At 34.9% G+C, this 26,149-nt stretch overlaps 1 protein-coding gene across 6 annotated transcripts; it reads left to right on the top strand.

Moving 5' to 3' along the window:
• Positions 1-510: 510 nt before the first annotated feature.
• Positions 511-24,911, top strand: LOC118066616 (protein bric-a-brac 2). Of its 6 annotated transcripts, none has more exons than XM_035082741.1 (10): positions 511-956; positions 10,676-10,770; positions 10,898-11,042; positions 11,255-11,419; positions 21,113-21,391; positions 21,517-21,628; positions 22,293-22,448; positions 22,830-23,165; positions 23,285-23,735; positions 24,089-24,911. In XM_035082741.1, the coding sequence occupies exons 2-10, from the start codon at positions 10,736-10,738 to the stop codon at positions 24,291-24,293; spliced, it is 1,884 nt and encodes a 627-aa protein (XP_034938632.1). In that variant the 5' UTR covers positions 511-956; positions 10,676-10,735; the 3' UTR covers positions 24,294-24,911. The 6 variants fall into 6 exon arrangements, with proteins under 6 accessions (XP_034938632.1, XP_034938636.1, XP_034938635.1 ...); XM_035082743.1 differs by lacking the exon at positions 511-956 and adding an exon at positions 10,363-10,583 and having other exon boundaries at positions 22,314-22,448; XM_035082740.1 differs by lacking the exon at positions 511-956 and adding an exon at positions 10,364-10,583.
• The last annotated feature ends 1,238 nt before the right edge of the window (positions 24,912-26,149 follow it).

The raw sequence follows: 26,149 nt of genomic DNA, 5'->3' as shown, positions 1-26,149 counted from the left end.
CAAGTAACCAGGATGCACGGAATTCAACGCTAGTTGGTGGGGAGACGCGGCGCAATAATCGCGAAAATGTAAAATGCGCATCGAGTTGAATCAGACGGGGGAACTACCACGTAAAACATCGCAGCGCAGCATCAATAGATACCTGGAACCCTTTCTTCAAAAAATTGTCAACGTTTGTCAATTTTTTCAACATAAAAAGGCGGGAATTTGAATATAGAGACAATTTTAATCAAAGAAATTAAAAATAAAACATTTATATGTGTCAAAAAATGGTGTAATTATTTTGCAAAAATTATTATTGACACAGGGAACAGAATGTTTGTTTTTTTCCTGATGGTCCTTCGAACAACATAGAGAATCTGATGCTTTTCAATAGAGAACTCGCGTCGGTTCGGGTGGTGGGAAAAGGCGTGGGTTTCCGTTCAATAGTATGTTCACCGCGTAGCACAGCCGGCGGGAGAGATGCGAAGAGGGAGGGAGAAGTGGAAAGCCGGGAAGAGAGAGCCGAAGGAAGAGAATCGGGGTCCACAACAAAATCGCTTAATCGCTTTGCGCCACCGTCCGCTGCGCTACGGGAACGCAAACGGAACCGCGGCACCTGCTCTCTCGTGTCTTCCGCGAGAGACTCAGCTACACTCGGCGCTCGTCTCACGTCGATGTGTGTCGTGTTTTCATAACCCCGGCACAATTTAACTGTTTTTTCGTTAATTACATCAAAACTATCAAGTGACAGCTGTCAATAGGCATCGTTCAGATTGTTTTACGTGATAATTGACTACTGACAGTGTGGATTAAGGAAATTAATCAAGAAAAAACATATCAAATTGCTAGTTTTCTAGTACAGACATTTATATTTTATTGGAGTACAAAGCGGGCCTATTAGGGCCCGATTTTACGTTTATTACTCATCATTACGTCTTTTCTACGAGCTGATTTGTATCACGGGTCATGGTAAGGTATGATGCTCATAAATTATTTATAATTTTTCATTATTTCCGTTGTTAAAATAAAATAAATAATTTCTCCAAATCATTATATATAAGCTAAACTATTGCGGCATTTTGACAGTTATATAAAATTATATTCGCGTCTATTTGTAAAGTTAATTCCATGTACAGCGCGAAATTTAAATGATCGTTTATGTCATTGACGATGTTGAATGATAACGAAGGATTATTTAAGATTATAGTTATTTACTGAAATGATATAATTAAATGAAATTAATTAAGCAAGTAACATCAACTGAACATTTTCCTGATTATGAATAATGACAACTGGTTCCCGCCGCGGGTTTTAAATGCCCGAGGCATCAGTTCGGGTCACGTGTATTCAAGTTTTCGTCCAATAAAGATTGAACGCTGAAACCGGGCTAGTGTACGCACGATCACCAATCAGCCGATCTTTTACTGATTGGATCTTTCTCTGTTGTTCCCGCGAGTAAGTCTCTGTTAAGTTACGTCATTTCTGCTATACGTTCTCGGAGGTAATCAACTGCTCCTTTAACTATGATTGCGATCCATCCTTTTGGTTGTCTTGTTGTAGCTGCAGGAGGTCATCGTAATGTATATATAAAGTATGCACGTGTGTTCATGAAGCGAGTATGGATAAATAAAAAATAAAAGAGCGTAGGAATGATTCAATTATTGTTTCGACTTCTACTGCGTTGGCCCAGTTTTCTATAGAAAGGCAGGAAAACACAAATGTTATTCAACTGTAAATGAAAATGGTTTTCATATTGAAGTTGAATCAATTGATAATAGATATAGTAAGTAGATGTATTGTAAATGTAATGGTCAAGATTAAAAGGCCTGTTGTAAAGCTATAATTAATAACAGGAGAGATACACAAAAATTCTTTGGTTTCCTTTTGATCCTTATTTTCAACAACCGCAGTAGTTAGTTAGTGGTCTCTTGCAGTGATAAAGAGAAATGTTGCCTAGAAAGCAGGTCTTGACTTGAATCTAGGCCACCCCGATGCCGCCGTACACATTCTCCACAATTTTACTGTTCCGTCTCTCGGCCTTGCTCACTCGTTACATCTCATTCTTACAAGACATTCTCATCTTTTCTCAGTCTCCTCTTTCTTTACAGCTAGTCATCTTTGCTCGAGTCCTATAGAGCTTACAATTTTTCCTTGACGTGATGCATCATCACGACATCAAACCTATGTAATTTATTGCAAATAGAAAGGAAAGACAAGTAGTGTGTATGGATATATAAAGACAAATTTGAAAATATAGATGGAGAAATATCGTCGTTGACAACACGTTAAAGATGTTCACAAATGAAAAGAGGTAGAAGCTCTCTCTCGCCTTTCTTGTCTTTGTCATTTTCTCTTTGTCCCCCTCTCAACTGGAACTTGCTTCTTTCCCTCGATTTCCCTCCCCACCTTCTCTCTCTTTGGCCTCTTCGATTTTTCGCTCCCTTCTTTCTCCTTTCTATCTCTATCTAGAATCTCTCTTTCTTTCTTGCAATATCTACCGTTATTCATCCGGACATTTCTGGTCATTTTTCTGCCTTTCCTCTCACTTCTTTTTCTCCCGACTGAAAGCAAGAAAAAGATAAAGAAAGAAAACGGGAGACGCAGAAGAAGAAAATAAAATATTTAAAAAATGAGAAAACAGTGAGTTCTCTCTTCTCTGCTTTTGCTCTTTCTCTTCGCAGTGGAAGCAGACAACTTCTTCATCTCTTTTTTTTTCTTTTTCCCCCTATATCTTTCTTTCTCTTCCGTTCTTTCTGTCTACTCAATCCTCTCACCTCACTCCCGGCGGCCAACCCTCTCTCTTTCGCCTTTCACCCGTCCACTCCTCGTCTCTATACCGACCACCCACCACCCACATCCTGTTTCTTCAGCAAAGCCAACGAAGGAGAGCGAGAAAAAGAACCTTCACTTCTATATTCAGCCACGAATGAGCGACCCTTTTTCCCATCTTTCCCACTCTTCCTTCTTCACCTTTCTTTCTTCTTATACCTTTCTCTTCAGTCAGAGTTCAATATATTTTCCTCTAGAGAAAATCATTTTGTACCACTTTTTCATCTGGATATCATATAGCATCTTTTTCATTATCATTTCTCACTTACAACTTTTGTCATTTCCTCCCTACACGATTTTTCATCCAATTTACTCACGGAAGTTACAATATCTTTTGCTTTAATATTATCTACGTTTCTTTCATCTTTTTACTATAAATATTTTCCTTCTATTCTGCATTTTCAGTTGTGTTTATATTATATTTGTATCAACATGATTACACTTGTATATCATCCATATTTTCCTCAATCAACTTTAATACAATATCTAGCAAACGGAAATGTTCGGTCAATTCTTATTCCAACTTTACTTACTTGGTCTACAATCTTTTCAATTATGTGCTCTTATATTCATTGAACTTATCACTTCCTTTTATATTAACTTCATTATAGCCTCTTTAAAAACCCTTTACAACATGATGATTGATTATCGAATTAAGTTAGTTTTTCATACAGCAAATTGCTTTGATATCCTTTTTAATTTATTTTAAGTTGATTTATTCTAGTTTGAAGTTATTTCCTATCATCTTTTTCACTTTATCAGAATTAATCTACTGGATAATTGATACAACTGTTATTTTATTAATAACCTTGACAAGAAAATTTTGATTTCACTTTTGATTTGAATATGATCATAGTTTGCATTGCCATTCTATTCTACTAGTGTTCAACTTTCCTTCTCGTATATCAACTTTATCGAATTTTCAAAGTCACGACGTTATGCTTAATTAATTTAGGAGGTAATGGTTCTTGTAGTTATGACTTTAGTATCTATTGTTTATGAAATGATAATTAATTTAACATAATTAGTTTTTAATTATTTATTTATTTTTTACTAATGAATTTGATTAGACTTTAATGAATTCTTTATTATTAGTGAAAAAGATATGTTTATTAACACGAGTTATAAAGTATTTATTTTTATTAAATAAATTGATGGTTTTATTTATTATAGAGAAATCATTATTTCCTTTCGCTCTTTAAACTGCGAGCAAAAATAGGACAACTTCACCTTCCTGATACACCTCTGCTGTACTTTATTCTTCAAGTTGTACAATGTTTCCATCGACTGAGAATTCAATATTTACCTGCTGACAGAATAGAAGGAACATATTATGTCTTGACATTTATAAACTATAAACACTTTTATTCCTTATTATTTTATATTTTCAATATAAATCCTATTTCATGTGTATATCATATTTTTCACATTTCACTGTTATGTACAAATTGAGATGTATTTTAATTAATTAATCTTACTTTTATGCTACAATTTTTCAACAACTGTTTGAAGTGAACTATAAAAATACTTGAATTTTTTTCAAAATGCAGGGATACAAATGTATGTTTCTTTTCCATTTGAAAATATAGAAAATTCCATTAAATTTTACACAATTTTATCTGATTTTTTTCCAACATTTGCATCCTTTAAAAATTTAAATTTCGCTTTTTCATTATTTTTACACATATGAAATACCTTCTGTTGCTTTTGCAATGTCTTTTACTACCCTTTTTCATACATTTCCCTTGACAAAAACTTGAATATTTTTAAAACGAGAATTTTAACTTACATTTGATCCACAAGTATCTCAAAAAGTTCAATCTCTTCGATTCCCTAACGATTTTTCCAGCCCAGCCATCAATCAAGAAATTCTTTAATTTCTTTCTTTTTATTTTTCTTTATCATGCTTAGCTCGATATAGTAAGCTCTATCTTTATTTTTTTACTCACATTCTTCTCTAACATTTCTCTCGTCCTTTCTACACTGGAAATCGCATTCCCCCTTATCTCTCAAGTTTCTCATTGTCCGTAACAGCCATCTGTCTCCAGCTTTTTTATCCTACGCTTTCATCCCTTTGCTTCACCCCAATACAAAGAGTCTCTTATCCTTGTCCGCCCACCCGCGTTTGCTTCCCTTTATTTCGCTACCATCTTCTCTTCTATGTGCCTTTCCGAAGGGAATAGAGCTAAGGGAGCAGAGAAAAGCGAAAACACCCTCATAAGAGAAGCCATTTCCACCCTTTCCTTGGTTATTCCCACCTCTCTTCGATCCTCTTTTATACGTTTCATTTTTTTCCATAATACTCTTGTGATTTTTTCTAGTATCATAACATTGTTCCACGTCCTGATTAAACGTACAGAAAAATCATTGAAAAATTTATGCATCAATTTTATTAACAGATAAAGAGACGACATATTAGTGCACGTGTACTTAAAAACCCTTACTACCAAAAGGGTTTAATTGAAAGAAAAAAAAATCTCCCTGGTTCTATATTATCTCCTGTTGCAGTATATGCTGTTACAGAGAAAGAATTTACTATCTCTTTTTCTCCTACATAATCTTAAACGTGCGACCTTGAACGGCACCGACACGTCATCCCTTTACATAGTATTCTCTACTACGCATTATATCTTTCTAAACCCCTGCATGATATTCATACAGTTAGGGTGCGCTTTCCAACCCTTCAAACTATCTTCCCCATTTTTCTTTCTCCTTTTTTTTTACTCCCTAACACAAACATCTACGTTAAATCTTCTGCCATGTTAATGTTTTTTAAGTTTTTTCTCTGACAATATAATTATCTAGGTCTCTATTTTTAATTTTATACAATTTTTTTTTTTTTTTTTTTTTTTTTGAAATTATTATAGTTTTTTCTGTTTATTATTAAATAATAAGTTGACATTTCATTAGTTACTATTTAACGTTTTACATTTTCATTTTGTTATAATTAAAATATTCTACTTTTATAAAACGTAAATGCTTAACTTTTATTTTTTGTTAAGACATAGCAGATAGAATTTATATTATTTCAACTCTAATCTGGCTTGAAATAAAAACAAAATCATATTTATATTTGACTTGAAGGATTAATAACTTGGATCAAAATATTTTCAAGACAAGTCTTCATTGCATTTAATAGGCCAATCTAAAAGAAGAAAAAAAGATCTTTTTTTTTTTTTGTCAATCACATTTTGAGATTATTCTAATATTTTTTTTATTGAAAAAAAAAAATCTATATTCAAGTTGAATTCTCCTAAAAGCAAATATATTTTACGACATTTCTTGAAAGAAGTTCTGAATAAAAATCTGTGTATACCAGGTCTCGAAATTTTATCGAAAATTTTGTCACATTGATTTTATTATAATTTTTAAAGAATAGCGTGAAAAATATTCAAAGCGGGAAATTGTAGGTTTAGTTCCCGAGGGTCAGACGATGCTTCACAACTAGTTTTATAAAATGAAAATATGGAACCTTGAATTTTATTTCGTTTTTTCCTCAATAAAATCGATGACAAGAAACACAATAGTAATAACATCGGAAAGGAAGTCGGAAAACAATTTTTCCCTTTCCAAGAAGAATTATTCACAGCAGTCGTATGTTGAAAGGAATAAAGCAGAAAATAACGATCAAGGATCATAATAAGGAACACAAAAAGATGTCCAAAGGAGAGACCAAGTGAGAAGAAAGAGATAGAAAGATGAGATAAATGAACGTAACGAGAGTAAATGAAGAAAAGAAAGAGAGAAAGGAAGACGAAGAAGGAACGAAGGGCACTTGGGAATGCAGTACTGTTATACCTTACGGTACAGACAGGACGGAAATTAGGACTACTTTGCCACGCTCCCGTGGACGACTGATTCATCGCTTTCTCGCGACGCGTTGCTTCTTTAGCCTCTTTTTGTTTCTTCTCCTCAATTACTAATTCATGCGGTACTCCATTCTCCAGGTTTCAGAGTAAACGAGGGAAAGCCCCCGGATGCCGGTCAACAATTTCAGCGCGTGAGTGACGTTGGAAAACGCGCGGATGAAAGTGTGATACCTACGTGACGTACTACGATGGAGGGAAAGAAAAAATTCTCGAGGTAGGAGTGTGGAGTAGAATATACACAGGATATGGAGGAGTAGAGAAAGGCGAGGGGAAGAAAAAACAGTTTGCTAGTCAACGTAGAAAGTATCTACTTCAGCTCATAAGTATGTGGGTAAAACTTGATGGGAAATTTTAAATATGAACGGCATTGAAATCCTCTCGAGAATTTTCTCCGATTTCTTGCAAATTACACCAACATCCATGCTTGGTTCCTTCCATCACTGTGTAAACTTTTTATTATTCTTCTTCTTATCAAATGAATCTAACTCATTATTTCATCAACCTGACTTTTTGTACTTGACTCTTTCAACATATACACTTACAATACATTTTCATCATTTGTGATTGATTTTTTCAAGGATCAACGTCTTGTGCTTATCCGCTTTTCGAGTTTGTTCATGACAAGCAGGACAAGGAGGAGTGTAGACTTCCTATAGTATCGACTTCCTTATCCCTCGAACGATGAAACTTTTTCTTGTTTCTTTCCTTCTTTCTTTTCTCTCTTGTCTCTTGTGAGAAACTCGGTTTTTAAGTCCGTTTTATCTTTTTTCTCTGTCCTCCTTTTTTCCTTTTATGCTCGCCATCAAGCTACAGTAGAAAAAGGAAATGGTTGATGATAAATTAAATGAAAAGAATAAAAAAACATTCAATGTAGTAGCAGCTTATTTTTATATGTAGTTATTTGATTAGAAATTCAAAAGAATATTGATAAAAGTCTCTAAAGATCGTGAAGGATAATTTTTATCAAATAATCATCATCAATATTAAATCGGCAAAATGTCAAAATTATATTTCCTTTTTAAGATGAGAGTTTCACACTAATCGTTAAGTATGCAAGTAATTTATTTGCGAGTGGGATTCGTCTGAGCTTGTAAGAATGAAGAAGATGATGAGAGAACAGAAGAAGAACAAGAAGACGAGGAAGAATAAGAAAATTAAAAAAAAAAATAATAATAATAAAAAGAAAGAGACATGAGATTGGTATCAAAGAAGACTTTCCAACGAGAAACTTGTCTCTTCTTCTATCTTGGTTGTGAGAGAGCTTAGTTTTTTCTTAGACTGGAGAAGTTAAGAGAGAAACGAGCTTGGAGCGTCCAGAGGTAGCGAAAAGGGAAGTGAGGAGAAGCAACGAAGAACGTCGATAACGTCGGAAAAACGTATAAAAGCTAAGGAGGAGAAGGACAGTGGGAGGTGAGGTGGAAAAGGGGCAAAGAAGAGCAAAGTCCCGTGGCCTCGGAGCATTAAACGAGAAAGAAAGAACTCGAACGAACGAGTGACAAAGACACGAGCAGGAAAAAAGGCAAGAGGAAAAGAACAAAAAATTGAGAGGGAACGAGAACAGAACTTTGCAGGATCTCAACAAGAGAGGAGAGACAAAGGAAAGAAAGAAAAGAAAGTATAGAGATATAGGGGCTGAGGAGAAGGGAAAAGGGCGGAGAACATGAAGAAAAGGGGCCACGAGAAAATAGCGTCTTCGTTTCACTGGGAAGGGACTTGAAGAGTAAATGGAAACTACAGGAGAGTGAGGGCGAAAAAGAAGCGAACAAGGGAGAATGCGCACTCATATATATATCTAACATATATTCGTGTGTGTATGTGTACATACAATTCATTCCCCGTTCGCGATGGAAAAGACTTGGAGCAAAAGCAGTAAAAGGGAAGAGAAATGAAGCCAACGAAAAAGAGAAAAGTGTTAGAAACATTATACGATATATCTGTATACATCTGCTCTATGTATGTCCACGAATCCATTTAAGTGACATTACATGGGGGAATATGTGAATGACTAGAAGGAACAGATAAAATTATTTGGTGAATCAAAAAAAGTAGGTAAAATGAGCTTGGAAAATGACAGGGGACTGGAAATACAAAGAACATTGAAAGGAAAGAAGATCGTAAAACGAAGGATTGGAAGATACTCAATTCAAAGGACAAAAAACTACTACTACTTTCGTTATTTTTGAGTCGACGAATGAAAAATTTCAACAGGGAAATCTTCATAACGGAGCAGTCGACTTTCATTTCTTTCCACTGATCCCTCAGGCTTTTTACATCCTCAAAAATGAACTGGATCTAGAGACATTCACATTCTTACGATTTATTTCCTGAAAAATCATGTCGAAAATAAGGAAAAATATTTTTTTGCAGTCAATTGATGAATTCTTAAGGATTTTAGCAATGTAAGGAGACAAATATTCTCGAATTGTTTAGGTGACTCTTTTGATTTGTTCAAGAATCTATATAACTGTATGATGTCAATCTTTTTTTTTCTTCGTCTTCTTTTACTTGAGTCCACAATGTCATTCTCGATCTCCTTAGGAAATTGAAATTCGTCGGCACTCGGTCGTTTCATGAGTCGATAAACGAGGCGGAAAGTAAAGGAATGAGCTAAGGGTGCAAGGAAGTTAAGAATGTCATTATATTTATCATGGCTTCGTGAATATTATCAGAAATTATTCAATCCAATTTTCAAATATCCATTACATTTACAACATTGTCATAAACACATTTCAGTAACTTGATAAAGATAACAACTATCAAGTGCAACTTTGAATGAATTAAAAAAAAAACTATGCATTAAGAAAAAACGTGTAATTTCGAGGTGATAAAAAATAGTGTAAAGAATGTCTTCTTGACAATTTCACATTTGTTTTTTCTTTTCTCTCATTTTATTTTTTCTTGAAATAAAAAATTGTCTTCTAATTCTATTCCTGATAAAATAATAAAAAAGAAACATATAAAATAGTTGTTGTAATTAATTGAATTATAGATCACTGGATAAACATTACTAAATGATTATAAGGAAAACAATTTATTTCCATGTTGCAGCCTACTCAATTACAAGTATCTACTAAAAAAGTAATTAAAAAAAAAATTCACATATATTCTGTAAATTCATGAAATTAACGCCTTAAACATGCTTAATTGTTTCTCTTGAAAAGTTAAAAAGGTTTTAAAAAGCAAGGAAGCGTTTAGCAGAAATAATTTTTTGTTTGCGACGGTAAAATTTGTGAAATATATATATTTAATAAAACGGCATCGAAGAGACAAGAAATAAAAAAAAATGGGACAAGTGAATGCTTTGGACTTTGCCACGCGAATAAAGACAGAGAGACAAGAACGTGAGATATAATGGGCACTCAGGTGTGTTGAGAAAAGAATAAACAAGAAGTAAAATCTTGCAGCCATATGTAGGATCTTGTGAGCTAGACACGACGAGATAGAATTAATAAGAAATGATAGAATGGGTAAAAGACGAGAAGTAGTAGCAGTCAAGCAAAAAGATGATGAAGAAATAAAGAAACAAAAGGAAGATCAAGAAATAAATGAGAGAGATAGAACGGAAGGAATGGAGCTTAGAGAGTATCCGTTATCGTCAGGCGTCTAAGCAGCTGATAAAAGTCCGTGTGCCGACGGACAGATAACGCAAATAGCCCGTATAAAGAGTCGCATAGATAGAAGCAGATAAAGCACAGTTCACAGAACAGGTGAATATCGCATCCCGACCAACGCCCCAACTTCGTCAAAGGTAGTTAACGCGTCGCGCTCTCTTTCTTTTTTTATTTTCCTTTTCGTCCAACTTCCAATTGTATCTCCTGTATATCTAGGTGTTTAATGATATTAAAGTAACGTCGCGTGTGTACAATCTTTCAAGAATTTCATTTCATCAAATCAGAACCAAAAGTAGTGTTTTCGTGATTGTTTCTTCAGTAATAGAAATTTACTTTACCGACTTGTTTTGACAAATTTTATTTTTATCTTTTATATAATTATAGGATTTAGTATCGTTCGTACTTACCACAATATTATTTTTTTGGAAAATAATTTAATTAGTCATGGATTCTGCACGTTATTGGAGTGCTCACTACAGGTATCTGCAACTTGGGATTATTATTTTTCTTTCTACTTCTGTAGATAGCGATGAAACGATTAATGTTAATGACGTGAAGAAGAATTACTGTTTGATATTAATTAATGTTTTGTTTTTGTGTTTACAGCGGAGGGATGGCCGGGCAGCACTACTGCCTGCGCTGGAACAATTACCAGTCAAATATGACGTCTGTTTTTCATCAATTATTACAAACGGAGGCCTTCGTAGATGTTACCCTGGCCTGCAATGAAGCTTCATTAAAAGCGCACAAGGTAGGCGAGTGTAAGAAGTAAAAAACGATAGAGTATATGATATCGAAATTGATAAAACTGCCTCAGGGAAAATCTTAGAGAATGTGTAAAAAGATTATGCGATATCTTATACTCAAGACTCTTATCAGCTTACGTAGATGCAAAAATGACGCAATAACTCGCAAATTGTGATTTATTACGAGTATGTTTATATCAATATGATTTCTTTGTAGGTCGTCTTGTCAGCGTGCAGTTCATATTTCAAAAAGCTTCTACTGTCAAATCCATGTAAACATCCAACGATAATTATGCCACAAGATGTTTGCTTCAATGACCTCAAGTTCATCATCGAGTTTGTCTACAAGGGCGAGATTGACGTGTCACAAGCGGAACTTCAGGTGAGAGAAATCGAGTTCGCTCGTCCGTATCTGGGATAAACACAACTCTTCTTTTCTCTCCTTTCCCGCGTCACGCTCTCTTGCCGTTTTTGAATGCGCAAATGATTTGAGTTGTAGGCGATAAAATTACCAACTGAGTTAGTCGGTATAACTTTCAACTTCCTACTTTATCATCAATTGTACTCTATTTTATTAATTGTCGAAAATTTACTTCTCACTTGTTGGTAACAAAGATTACTAAATTATGCATTGAAATCATTTCAAAAATGAGTGCTTTGCTTCCTCCTTCCGTCCTCATCCGTCTTTATCTACCGGATCTCGACTTCAGTTTTTTTCTCGTAAATAATTTGGTGCCCATAGTGAAAATCACTTCCCGGCTTTTCAACTGTTTCATCGTAAATTCCAAGGTGAACGAACCAGTCTGAGTCATTTGACAACAAAAACAAATCAAAGCACGATTATTAAAGAGGCTTTAAAAGTTTATTAACGCTTTAAATGGAATTATTTGGAACGTATGTCGTAAATAAGAGGTTAGCCATGCTTTACTCATCATGCTGAAGCCTACACAATACATGTAATTGATCAATTTTCTCTGGTATGTTTTAAAAAAATTTTTAGATTAAATTAGATAATAATAAGTAATTATTTAAAAAATATTAATTATTTATTTAAATAATAATATTATCTATGATATATATTCAAGTTTGGCGCCATAATCGATTTTTTGTCTATTTCCATAGAGTAAACATTTCCTCAAGATTTTCATGAATAAAACGTGGGGGAAAAATTTGCCGGTTTTTAATACCTCGTCGAGTAAGCCGTCTCGTGACTCCCGCACCCGGTTGAAATCAATAAAAGGACAGTCTTCGACCCCCATCTCGTTAGGACGCATTGTTCGGCAATCAGGCTACTCTGCGCGAGCTTGCAGGGGCTCTCAAATCACTTCCCTTTAGGCGCAACATTATATTTTGGCTCTTTGACTCTATCGTTCAGAGAAAATCGAGTCAATGATCTCTCTTCCTCTGTCTCATTCGCACAACAGAAGTCATCGTCACGCGCACGCATGTTTCCTCTACATATGACGTAATTACGCAACCGATTGACATCGGACAATTATTAAATTTATGGGTTATTTATCAATTATTCGCTTCAAAACTATTCACCAATGTCTGCTTCGTTTACTACAACTATACTCGTTCATATGCCAGACACTTTTTTCGATAAACCTCCCATAAATCATACTGAAAATTCATCCAAGTTTTTTTTTTCATTTTTGCTGGTTCCAAAGTGTAGTAATTTTTTTATTTTTTTCTTTATCGAATTCTGTTTGGATTAGTGATTGAATATTTACACGACGCTTTTTGACTCTGCTTCTCTTTCACAAACACGTGTCTCTTTTATCCACAATCTAAAATATTGTCAATTTCTGTTGATATCGATGCTACACAGGCAATTTTATCATCTAAATTTGTGTTTTTTATCATCATTTTACTATCAAATATTTTACTGTCATTTTACGCTTGTCATTGAGTTGTTTTTTTTTTATTGTCATCTTTTATTGGTCTACGATGATAGTTATTGAATAATCTTTTATTTACATGATTCATTAGATAGATTTTATTTTATCAGAAAATAAAGTTGCATCCCGGAGCAACGTGCAAATATAATTGGCAGTGATTTTTTCTCTTTTGTCCTCCGTTCAACCGTGCGCAACGTGCTGGCACGCAACGCCCCTGGCGAGTTGTTGGTGTCGGTTCTGCACACCCGTATTCTCTCTCTTATGCTAACTCTTTCTTTTTTCCATTCTCTTCATGATACACTCCTTCTTCTTCATCTTCTCCGTGAGATTCGCAAAAGCAAAAGGGCCGACAATGAAATTAGCACGATCAAAAAAAAAAACAGAAAAAAAATGCAAAAAAGACTTTTTATAATCAAAAAAATAATTAAAAAAAGCTAATTAAAAATAAATTTTAATTAACTAAGTATATATAATGCTATCTTTTATAAAGAAGTATAAGGGATTTTTTTCAAACAAAATATCTCAAAAGTTAATTAGCAAAAATCGAGAAAAAAAAATACGATAAAAGAATATAAATTGCGATTGGAAATATATACAATAGAAGCTGTAAAGGTTTGCAGAATTTCCAATCCCAGCTGAGCGCATCACGTGCTTCAAGGACTGACCTTGAACAAGCTATATATACAGATAAAAATCCATGACTGTGTGGTATATACACACATCGATATTTTTTCCCCTCTTGAACAGCTTAGCCTGCAGCGAGAGAAGCAACTGAACTTGGCTTTAGCTTGGCTGAAAAATACCTCCTTGGTGCATTTACTTGGTGTAGAACAGGAGGTCGAATGTAGTCTGTAGTAGTATATATCGTATAAAAGCAACAGAAGAAATAAAATAAAGAAATAAAGAGAAGGAGGAAGGATTCACGAATGACCTCCTTCTTGACTTGCAGTTGTAACATTTTTTCTTTATTCTTCCATCGTCCGTTTCCACATCGCTTTGTATGCATACCATATCATTTAAATTGTCAAAAAACAACTAAATAACTGAAATGATAAAAAGGATTCTTTAATGATATCATTTTTTTTCTTTTCATTTCTTCAAGTATTTTTAAAATTTATTTCTTACTCGGTGACACTACAAGTAAAATAAAAGAGAACAAACGTGAATGAGGATAATGCTCTCTCGTTGACCTGGTTCCGGATCCTTTTCTCACCAGAGAAACTCGGACACCTGACCAGGAACTGTTCTACGCTGCGTACTTCTCTCTACGTTCACTCTCCTTCTTTTCTTTGAGCATGGGGGGAGTGAAGTGTCGAGGGTACCGTTCCAGAGACCTTGAACTCTCTTTACACCGTAAACTTGCGTACATGCGGTCTAGAGATTAGTTATAGACTGCCGTAGACTAGACTTTTTTATTCCACGTGCTAACACGTTTAGATTCTAGGTGTGTTTGCTTGTCGAGTATCTAAGTATAGCCAGGTGCAAATACGTATGTTCCGGGTTGGGAGTAATATAGGCATTTTACAACCCCTTTAGACTTCCCTCCTGGGAAGCAACGATGAATATACATTAGGCTCGTGCATATACGCTGGAACAATGGCGAATTCTGAAATGGAATAATTAATGTTTCCTACGTTGACTGTACCCCTTAGTTGCTAGCGTTATAATCATTTTATCTTAATAATTCTCTATCATAAAGTTTACTCTCTATTGGTATTATTTCTTATAATTTTGTTCATTTTAATCCTATAACAGATTATCTGTGTATATAATATTTATTTATTTCTTTTCACGTGAATATTATTTTCTACATAATACCGGATTTGATTTTTCCCTGTTTTTTTCTTCTATTTCTAGACGAATTTATTATTAATACATCTCTCGGGATTTATTCTTCTTTGTTACACGATTTTATTGTTACATTTGAATGAAAACAATACACCAAATTTTATTTTTCGCTTATTCTTCTTTCTAGATTAAATATTCCATCATCTCAGCTTGAAAAGCTCGATAAATCAATATTATTAATATGGTAATTAATTTGGTATTTATTTTTCCAAGTTATTTCAAAATTTAATCAAGCTCATTTTTCATAAAATTACATGATAAAAAGCAAACATTTTATGCAAATTACTTTGCTTGAATTTTAAAAAATTCTTAATCCTTTCCCATATAAATATAATTTTTTTTTCTTCTTTTTTTTTTAGTCTGACCTTAATTAAAAAATATCCTAAATTCTAATATTAAAGTGATATGTATCATGATAATATCACAGGTTTTTTAGACATTTAAAAACATGAATACCATTTCATATTATCAATATAATTTATGACGAAATTTAATTTGAATAAACAAAATCTATTTGGTGTTGCAAACAACCCCTGTAAAAAATCTCTTCTGAAAATGCTCTGGGTCATTTATTATCAAAAGTCTAAAAAAAAGGGTATTGAAAAAATCTATCACAGAAGTGGCAGCAAATAGATACAAGTGTAAATGTCGTTGGAAACTCAGTAATACCACGGTCATTATTCTTTCCTCTTTGGTAGATTCGTTCGAAATTCAGAACTTCCACTCTCGACTGTACCACGCGGTTTCTGCAAGCATGTTGAGATGTATGCGTGATGTATATGCGTGCGCGAAAGTGAGCGTATGCGTAGACCAACGACTGGAGCCGCAGATTCCCTTTGTCTGCGCAAACTCTGCAGCCGCGACGGCCTTTTCCCTCTCCTCACTATGTCGACTCTTGGTCGACCGAATCTGATCCTCTCTCTGTCGCACTACACACAGAGGGTATATCTCCCACAGTGTGTGTATATATCCCTCAGTTTGGCCTGCACGCTTTTCGCTCGCCAAATCTACACACCTCCTCTCTACCTCTCATGCCCTTTTGCTCTCCTCGTTCTCTGCTTCTCGCCGATTTCACATCCTCTTCTGTATGCATGTACCCTCACTAGAATTGGTCCTGACCGCGCCCGAGTCGTTGCGTCTTCCACTCAATGCACGCATTGCGCCATCATCTCATGTCACTTTTAATTTTTTTCTCCCTTACTCATTTCCCTTGGCCTGGCTCTTCATTTTCTCCGCATGTCATTGTCCTCAACAGTCCTAAAATCCTAAATGTTCTCATCGTAAGAGAATTGCCAACATGTTTCCAACATTATCCGGTAGTGTCTCGCGACGAATGAATTTTCAACTGATGATTAAGTGGATATTATGTAGAACTGTTTTGAAATAAAGAGGATAGATGAGTATTAATAAAATGATAATAGTAATAACATTAGACGGTGTAATTGATGTATGAGTGAGGAGAAAAATGCAAAAGTTGGACGAATGTTTGTGAGGCAAAGAGCAGCGTAGACGGGTCCAAACAACGGGGGACCCCTCCTCGAGATTATCCACGTTCCGATAGATCGATCTTCTCTGTCGCCCGCATACCTTTCAACTCGCGGGTCTGCTCTTTTGCTCCCCCGTGAGCCCCTCGGTTGGTTTGCTTTCCCTCCACTTGCCTCTTCGTCTCGCGCCTCAATGTTGGCGTCTGTCTTTCTCACTTACCTCCTCCTCATCATTGGCTGCGCCACGTCCACCAATAACCGAGGTCTCTTTCCCTCTCGTCGACGTCACTTGGCTTCTCTGTTGCTCCGTCTCTCAAACACGCACCCCTGAGTTGGTAGACCGAAGCGTGTGTGTCTGAGCGTCTTGTCTCTTTCTCTCTTCCTCCACGTTCGTTGCTCGCGTCGGCGAATTTCGTGGCCTGCTCTTCGCTCCATCTCGTCGTCCCTCTCATCCCCCTTTTCCCCTCTTCTCTTCTCCACTCTACACCTCTTTCTCCTCCTCCGGAGCTTCGACGCCGCCGCTTGGCGTCCTCTACCGATGCCAGAGAGCCTCCGAATGCCATTTCACTTTCGTTGGGCTTCGCCACGGAGGAGAGCGGGCCCCGCCAAGAATTATCCTCTAAAGACGAGTCTTCTTTGTCGTTAACGGACTTAGCAGTTGGCCAGTGTGTGTTTCGCGATCTCCAAAGACGTACAACTCCGTCTAGCTTAATACGCACGTGTAGTGCCGCCAAGAGGACGCGTCGCGACGCAGCTCCTTTTTTTTTTATCACCTCCACCACCACCACACTTTATCTCCTCCTTCCTTCATTGCCTATTCTTCATACTCTTCCTCTTCTTCTTCACTTCTACTTCTCTTATTACTCCTCTTAACGCCTTTTCCCTCCCGCAGACTCTACACTTTCTTCGCTCTAGTATCCAACTGAGTGAGAGTCTCGTGCGCACGTGCCTTCCTCTTTTCCTTGTCTCTGCTTCTTCCTCTTCGAAGCTTCCTTTTCCTTTATCCCCCCCTTTGACATAATCTTTCTCACTTCTCCTTGACTTTCCTCTATCCTCTCGTTCGCGTCTTTGCGGCTACCCGCCTATCAAGTGCCAGGTGAGTGAGAATAAGACATATAACTTTCCTCGTGTCTTTTTTAAATCTCAACCGGAAATCACGTGTGTCTCTGTGTGTCTTCCAACTTTCAGGGAATTAGTGAGAGAATATATTTAATCGTTGCCATGTGTTGTACAAGACATTGAAAGGCGAATATTTTGTCCTTAATATCTCTGGCAAAAAAACTATCACCGGAAATCCAGTTTGTTTCTTTTGCTCTAGTGAGTAAATATCCAAGTTATATATTTATCCAATCGCCCTCCAGTCGAAATGGCTTGTTAAACTGTCAAGGGATTTTAGTATATACATGCATGCACACTACACCCAATCGTACAGCTTAGTGTAATAGAACCATGAACGAGTGAGTAAAAGAGAGAAAGAGAGTGAGAGAAAGAACTAGCTGCCCTCTACATGAGTAAAGTGGCAAGGAAGTGACTTTACGAGAGCTCTCGGAAACGTCTGGGAACGTTGGGAACGCTCACATTATCAACCCTCTCTGCTGCACGTTCGTAAACATTCTTGCATGGTGATTCTGGATTCTGGAAGTAGAAGCAAACTTGAGTTGTGCGGTTCTTCAGTCTTTACTTTTTCTTTTTACATATTCTCCTTCTCTCTTCCAACACTAGCTGGTCTCTCCTACACCCGAAGCTTTGAGAATCTTCATATGGCTGGCTAAAGTCCAATGAATGCAGACGAGAAACTATTTTCCTTAAAATCTCTTCTTTTGCTAAATCTTCGAATAGTTTGTTGTCATTTTTAACTAACAATTTGCTCTACTTTCTGATCCAACTTGATTTTTCTTTATTTTCAATAGACTAAACATTGCTTCATTCCACGCCAAGTATTTTAATCTACTTTTTTGCTCTAAAATCACAAATGTATATTCTTTTTTTTTCTTTTTAATTTATTTATAGCTTTAGTAAATTTAATATTTTTTAGCCATACAATGAAATTTTATATTGACCAGTTTTTTATTACAAAAAAAACTGTTCCAACTATTGTATTAAACTCTCATCAAAGTATTTTTTGTAGAATTTTAGCCGATATCTCTAATTAAATGCGAGAAAAAGAATTTTTCATCAATTTTCATTTAGTTTTTATTTCAATCCAATTTCCTTGGTTTAATTTTATTATATTGACTTTTAAACATCATACACTCTAACAAATTTCATTATATTTTAATCACATCAAAAAATTTGTTCGGCAATTTTTTTTTCAATTCATATAAAAAATTTTATTGTTATTAAAATTCCATTGATAAAACTTTTTTTTCGAATAAAAAACATAATAATTTGCCTTTAAAATATTTCAATTCTATTTACCAATTTTTTCCCATCAAAGTTCTCCAATTTTCTGTACACAACAAATTGGTAATACATTTTTTTATCAACCACCTTTCATTCAAAACTTCACCTACAAATTGTTTTCAACGTCTTCTCCTTATATCTTTCTTTCGTGACTACTCCTTTCCCTCCTGAAGCACGTGGCCTCTTTCATTGAGTAAGAACATTACGTGAAACACCACAGAGAGAGTATATAAAGAGAGAAAGAGAAAAAGCGTAAAAGAGAAAGATAGAAATATTTACACCCGTTAGTACTAACTCTGGTGTGACGACACATCCGTAGTAGTCAGCGATAATCTTGTTCTGTCTGTCCATACATCATTTGGCCTTTTTTTTTCAGTCACACCACATTTGCCCTAGTATATTCCTGAGGAAAATAGAGAGCTTCCTGAAGTAAGTGTACAGCCAAGTATATCGCGTGCTTTCACCCTTGTTCTTTTTTTGGACTAGTGTCCCTCCTTCGCTCCCTGCCCATCCACCCTCTTCAGAAACGACCTTCCACGCTCGGTCTTTTCTCGGATTTACACCTGTTGGACTTGCCATTCCGTACTTTTCTTTTCTTCACCCTTTCTCGAGATCAAGCTCTCTCGACAAAAAAAAAGAGAGAAAAACATCCACATCCATTGAATCTTCAGAACGACTCTATTATTTTATTTTATACGTTTCCTTTTCGTTTTGATATCCTCCATAAAACAATTCTCTAGTTGATACTGCTCAATTTGAGACATTTTCTTGTACAAGTGAGTTAAAAAAGGCTGATAAATTGATATAGGCAGATTTTCCCACTTGCTTCGTGTCAATTAGTCAGAGATAATTGTTCGGGCGATGCCCTTGAACCCTAAGTATTGATTGGTGAGGTTGGGATTCTGGCGGTGGTTTTCCCTTCACTCCTCACTCCTGTCTGAGTCTCATATTTTCTATCTCTCTCAAGCCGTGCTTGGTTGCTACCGTCGCCACCCATCGTGCATCAGCAAAGCCCCTCTTCTATACATGATACTCCATCTCTTTCATTGACTCTCTTCAAATTTCCGTTGCCGTCCAGCCGCTGCGTGTTGACTACTTTATTTTCTCTTTGTTATCGTCCTTTACTCTGCGATTGATTGGACTTCCAATCGACACTTGTAATAGAGTCGACGTCCTATTCGCGAGTTGACTCTTTTACAATTAATGTCTACACCATCAGACTGATGTTTGATAGATGCAAAAGCTTTTGAAGTGAACCCTCAAGCGCTACAATGACATATCCGGCTTTAGAAATTAACTTGAGAGCCAGAAAAATCACATCCAGGTGGTGGTTTCAATGACCGCTAATGGCAAAAGTGAGCGAGAGGTAAAAGAGTATTTTATGGAGGAAAAGAGACGCGTGAATTGTCCACGAAAAGTCGCCGACCAAGCCTCGATGATATATTCGTTGGTTAAAGCACATAGGGGAGAGAATTGAGAGCACGAAAGAGAGAGAAAGAGAGTGAGGGTGGTTGAGGGGGTGGTCGATACGGCTCTGGGGTCGCGACAGCCGCGTCGGAGGCCTCTCTCCCCCATTCTTCCTGCGGGCGTTTTTGCCTTCTCCGCCACTCTGCGACACCCCGCCTCTTGGAATCGGCTGCACACCGGTGCTATGTACTACTACTATCAAACCGTAGTGACGCTTTCCCGCTGCCTAATCGCACTACCCTCGCCTTGATTAAAGAATACAACACCCAGCTTCTCCCAGCTGAGTCTCCTTCCATCTTTCTTTCGCACTTTTGGCGTTTCCATGTTTCATTCGTCAAATATATCCTTTCCTTCTCTACCACCCACCTTTTCATTCCATTTCAAAAGTCTTAATTTCTATTTTAACTTCTAGAAATATTCATGAATTGCCTGGTAATGAGTAATTATTCATAATTAACAGTACAATCATGTTCAGAATTATTCAAAAACTTATTCCCTGTTTGTAATCAGTCATTGATTTACTATGGACTTTTTTCTTAAAAAACTTCGATTAAAAGCCAAAAGTCTGCTCGTTTAAGATGCCATTTTTATACTACGTCAATGTAATTCAACAGAAAAATATTAGAGATGATTTTTTAATGGATGGTTAAAAGCTTTTGCAACAGTTCATTTGCGGATTTTCGAGCAGTTAAATGTAGTCGGAAATTAGATGTATTAATAATCAATAGCTGGATGAAATAAATTTGTATGCAAAAAATAAAATAATGAGATGTATGTATATTCGAAGATAATTATAATCGATAATCTCAACCTCGCAAAAAGTTAGCTACTGTCAGTATTAAATTAGCAGTAAAACAAAATTGAGTGATTATTTCAGGCTAATATTGTGTATTAAAATTAACTTAAACTAGTAAATTAAATTTCCAAATTAATAGTTAGACGTTAATAACATAATTGAATTTATGCTCATAGTCATTGCTGAAGACGGCTGATCAGTTGAAGATCAAGGGTCTCTGCGAAGTACCGGAAAGTAAGGAAGCACCAGCAACTGTCAGTTTAAGCTCATCGCCAAGAGAGTCAGCTGCATCGAGGTTCAATTACACCAAGTTGAAGAGGCATCATCCAAAGTATAAACGACCACGAACGACATTTGAGCCAAGAGCTACGAGTACTGACTCAAGACACTACGACAGATACAAAGAAGAAGAAAATAACGATAGTCGTGGATTTAATTGCGAAAACGATAAAGAGGTAAAATAAAAATAAATGTAAAATATTTTTTATGATTCATTAATAAGTACCTAGAGTTGAAAACTCTGTCTCTGTCTTGTCGTCGTACGCAAGCCAATGCTAAATTTGTACCGGATGTTCCGCAGAATCATCGGGGTGACTGGCAGACAGAGGATGAGGAGTGCGGAGAAGCAGCAGTAGTCCTGGAATCCTGCCAACGAGACAGCAACAACGGTAACGGCACAAACAACAATAACGGTAAGCCAATTGGAGACCAAACCTACGCCCCACACCTATATCATCTTTTTTTTCGTTAGTTTGTTTATTATTATTTAAGCTTTCGCATCAAATTAAGCTCTCAAAGTTCAAAGAATATCAGATAATTATTCTCTTCTAATTAAATATTCAACAAATAATGGAAATAAATTATCCGACCTTTTTAGCTAAAAATATAAAGGAATTTTAGTTCGGATTTTTTTCAAATATTTGTGAAATTTATGAAGTAAATAATTTTGATTAATTAATCTAATTCAAAAAATTTTAATACACTATTCAAATTAATTTTATGAATAAATTTATTTTCTATTGATTATGATATTATTTCTATGCTTGTGATTTTCAATAAATAATTTCAAGTTAATTCAATTAATAATTTAACATAAATTTCCAAAGCAAAAAGAAAAATTATCTACCCCACAATATTATTAAACTCATTAATTGATCATTATAATAAATAATTATTAAATTTTTTTATTTTCAATATATTATAAATTGGATAGAAATAATGGTTTAAATTGAACTTAAGAGCTTTAGTAGTCACTATCATGACAATTTCAATATTGAAAGATGGTAACAGGTGTGGGGCGACATACAACACTTACAAAGTCACACGGAGCAGACCTTTTTCACTTGGAATAAAAAGGTGACATGTTCTGTCATACAGGGCTAGGTCACTATGGACATCATCCAGATCCCGGAGAGGTTGATTTACCACCCGAGACACAGCCAACACCACCAAGTGCTACGCTGGTTGGCACAACTATTACACACCTCAGGGACTCCGATAATCATTCGACAGGTAGATTAATTGAAGAATTGATTACAGTACTTACCAAACAGCAGAATAATCAAGATGGATTGATGCGAGGAACAGCGCTCATTAGTCGGGGGAGGGAATCATAATAATTGCTCTAATCGGGCTTAACTGATCATGATTATATTTGCTTCGTTTGCTTCTTAGCAACCCACGCAGTTCTATTTAAACTTTGTTAGACATCAGTTTGTTGCATGATTTGCATTTTTTCATTCAATCAAAAATTAATAGCAAAATTCTTGGAATTCAATAACTATTTACTTAAAGTATAAAAAATTTTTCCATTATTCATTTATGAAAGAAATGGGATAATTTGTTTTTATTTAATTTAAGTAATTTAAATCAATTTTTGGTTGTCGTCTGCAGATATTCAAAATTGTGACAGCGTCAAAATTAAATTTGAAACGCTTCATACGATGGATTCATCGGACACGATTGACATAGACAGTCACATGTCAGATTGTGCAAGTGTTAGCTCGAAACATGCAGCAGAGGGTGATAATATGATGATGATAACCCCAGAGCTGTTGGGACTTATGCCATCTGGGAGTTCTGTTCATTCAAATTCTGGCGAGAATAATACCCGAAGCCACTCTGGCGGATCTGGACACCATCATGGTTCTAAATCTTGGACTCAGGAAGATATGGATGCTGCACTAGAAGCTCTGAGAAATCACGATATGAGTTTAACAAAAGCCTCAGGTGAATATCAAATATTTATTTATAAAAAAAAAATTCTTAAAATACATTTTAATTAAAAGAAAAAAAAGATCTTTTCAACCAGTTATTATCTGTATTATCAACGATCTTTATTGCCGTAGCAACTTTTGGCATACCATCGACAACTCTTTGGCAACGTGCGCACAGACTAGGTATCGATACTCCAAAGAAAGATGGGCCAACAAAATCGTGGAGCGATGAGAGTTTAAATAATGCCTTGGAGGCACTACGGACCGGCACAATCTCTGCAAATAAAGCTTCCAAAGCATTTGGTATACCTTCTAGTACCTTGTATAAAATTGCCAGGAGAGAAGGTATTCGATTAGCTGCTCCGTTCAATGCGAGTCCTACCACTTGGTCACCGGCAGATCTCGATAGAGCTCTCGAAGCAATCAGGTCAGGACAGACTTCGGTGCAAAGAGCTTCCACTGAATTCGGTATACCCACAGGAACACTTTATGGAAGATGTAAGAGAGAAGGAATCGAATTGAGTAGAAGCAATCCAACTCCTTGGAGTGAAGATGCAATGACTGAGGCACTAGAGGCTGTTAGGTTTGTAAATAAATAACATTACAAGTGTCGAGAAAATTGAGAAATTAACAAATTAATTAATAAATTCTTTTTTACAATGCTTTTTTACATGTATCCTGTTTTACATTATATAAATAGAAGCAATTGATATTGACTATTGTAATAGAAGTCGCAAAAACAGTAGAACGTTTCATTAATCTTACTAAATTATTTCATCGACAATTAAAAATTACAGAAGTCAATTATGAGTCGAGCCAACTCACTATTGAATTTCTAAGTTATTAATCATCGTAAAATATCAGTTCAATTTTTCTATTTTTCTCGATGCTGATTAAGAAGTTTTTTTATTAATTAAAAAAAAATTTTTTCTGTAGGTTGGGTCATATGAGCATCAATCAAGCGGCTATTCATTATAATTTACCATACTCTTCTCTCTACGGACGTTTTAAAAGAGGTAAATATGAGGAGCCAGTCGTCAATGAAATGTCTCAAGATGGAACAAGTCCGCATTTTCATCAAAGTCCACATCATAATCATTCGTCCTCCCTTCCTGATCAAATGCCCTACCAAGGTAGCTGAAATTTACCTCTTTACTAGGCTTTTGTCCCTAGCTTTAGCGCTCTCGATCTCAGGATGTCTTTAATTTTACGTTAGTGAATCTCTCAAGATCATCGACGTGTAATTAAATGCGATCATGAGACACGGACAGCGTCGCGAGAATAAATCTTGCAGTATTAAAACAAAAAAATAATGGTAAAAAAGAAAAATACAAATACGTATGAAGATAAATAAAAAGGGTAGCGCAACAATACACTGTTAATTAAGGAAAAGTGTATATGATTGCGATTACTTCATTAATTCTTGTTAAGTGCGGCAAAATAAATTTCATGAAGTTTCATTTGCATAAGTTAAAAAAAATTTGTACAGACGGAACAAAGTTTCCGTAAAATTTTGTATTTTAACCAGGTATAGTTAGCCCAGGGAAGTAATTAAAATAAATATGAAAATAAATAGAAATAAAAAAAATATTCTGAAAATTGTCCGTACTAATCCAATGACTGTTTTGGTATTTAAGAAAAAGAAACAATCATCGATAAATAAATATATAGATACAATTTAATTAAGAATGTCAGGGACATTTACAAAGAATAAAAAATACAAAAAAAAACAATCAATATTGAACAAATAAATTAATAAATAGTATAAAGAATGCGTACTAGAATATGAAAATGATTACATAAGTTTTAATGACAAAGTTATAAAAATTTTTTCAATGTTTAAAGTTATTTTTATGGTCTTCCAAACCAAATTTTAATTTGAATTTGACGTACTTGCCACAATTAAGTGCAAAAACATTTGTTTGTAAGTTTAAATTGAGCATTTTTATTTTTGAGTGATAAATAATTGATGGTGATTAATGATTTATGACACAAATTTGAACAAATTATCATAGCGTGTCGTAGAATGGACTGAATAGGGTACGAAGAACAAAAAACTGAAAGAATAAAGTATATACAAAACAAAGCAATGGATTCAATGGTGTGATTAAGAGTCGATATGTTAATATGAGATTTAACCTTTTTTCTAATTTTTTCTAAGAAATTTGGAAATCTCAACACGGCTCAACTGCCACACGTATCAGTATGTTTACAATAATATTAATTTATAATGCTCATTGCTATTATAATTACTTGAAATAAATTATACATAAAATCTGAATAATTATATGTATAAATATTAATGATATAATAAATGTACAGTTTATATATTTTAAATTAAAAATTAATTCAACTATACAATGTTTTTATATTCTTCTCATAATACCATGAACTTTCATCTGATATTTTTTGTGATAAATTTATCAAGTAAATCAATAAAGTATCTCTTTCTATTTTAAGAGGGTCTATAAATATTAGTTTTTTAGAAGCTGTTCTAAACCTCAGAGTAATTTCCAAATCATATAAGACTTCGTTTATTTATAAGCTACGAAAATAAACTCTTTTTAATAAATTTGTAATGAAATTTATTAGAATAATTTATTATTATAATTAGTTTCTGTTTATTTTTTATTTAAAATCAAAATTCTACGGGATATCATTTTACAAATCAGACTAATGTATAAAAACGATGGCTACACATTATGATATGCTACTGTAAAACTAATTTGCAGAGGAAAATTAAATCTTTTCCTAAATTATTCCCTTATTTAACTTTGTATTTACTGTACAAATAGATATCTCAACCTTTGACTCAAGAGATTTCGGGATTTCATGAAGAGTAGAAATAAAATTGAGTTTTTAAAATTTTCATTCAAACACGGAAAAAATTTGTTAGTATTTATTACTTATAGTATAAAAATTTTACTTAAATATTGAAGAACGTGTAAAAAAAATGTATGCAAATTTTAAGAAAGTTTATTTCTCGTCCTATATCAT

Source organism: Chelonus insularis, unplaced genomic scaffold (genome assembly GCF_013357705.1).
Source record: "Chelonus insularis isolate UGA/USDA-ARS -01 unplaced genomic scaffold, ASM1335770v1 contig_351_pilon, whole genome shotgun sequence".
Classification (NCBI taxonomy): domain Eukaryota; kingdom Metazoa; phylum Arthropoda; class Insecta; order Hymenoptera; family Braconidae; genus Chelonus; species Chelonus insularis.
The sequence above is the reverse complement of the archived record's forward strand: the minus strand, read 5'-3'. Positions and strand labels throughout refer to the sequence as shown.

Coding starts and splice junctions, on each gene's coding strand:
- LOC118066616 (XM_035082741.1), top strand. CDS start 10,736: ATGGATTCTGCACGTTATTGGAGTGCTCACTACAG. Junction 23,166..23,284: donor GAGTTTAACAAAAGCCTCAG/GTGAATATCAAA, acceptor TTATTGCCGTAG/CAACTTTTGGCATACCATCG. Junction 23,736..24,088: donor GAGGCACTAGAGGCTGTTAG/GTTTGTAAATAA, acceptor TTTTTTCTGTAG/GTTGGGTCATATGAGCATCA.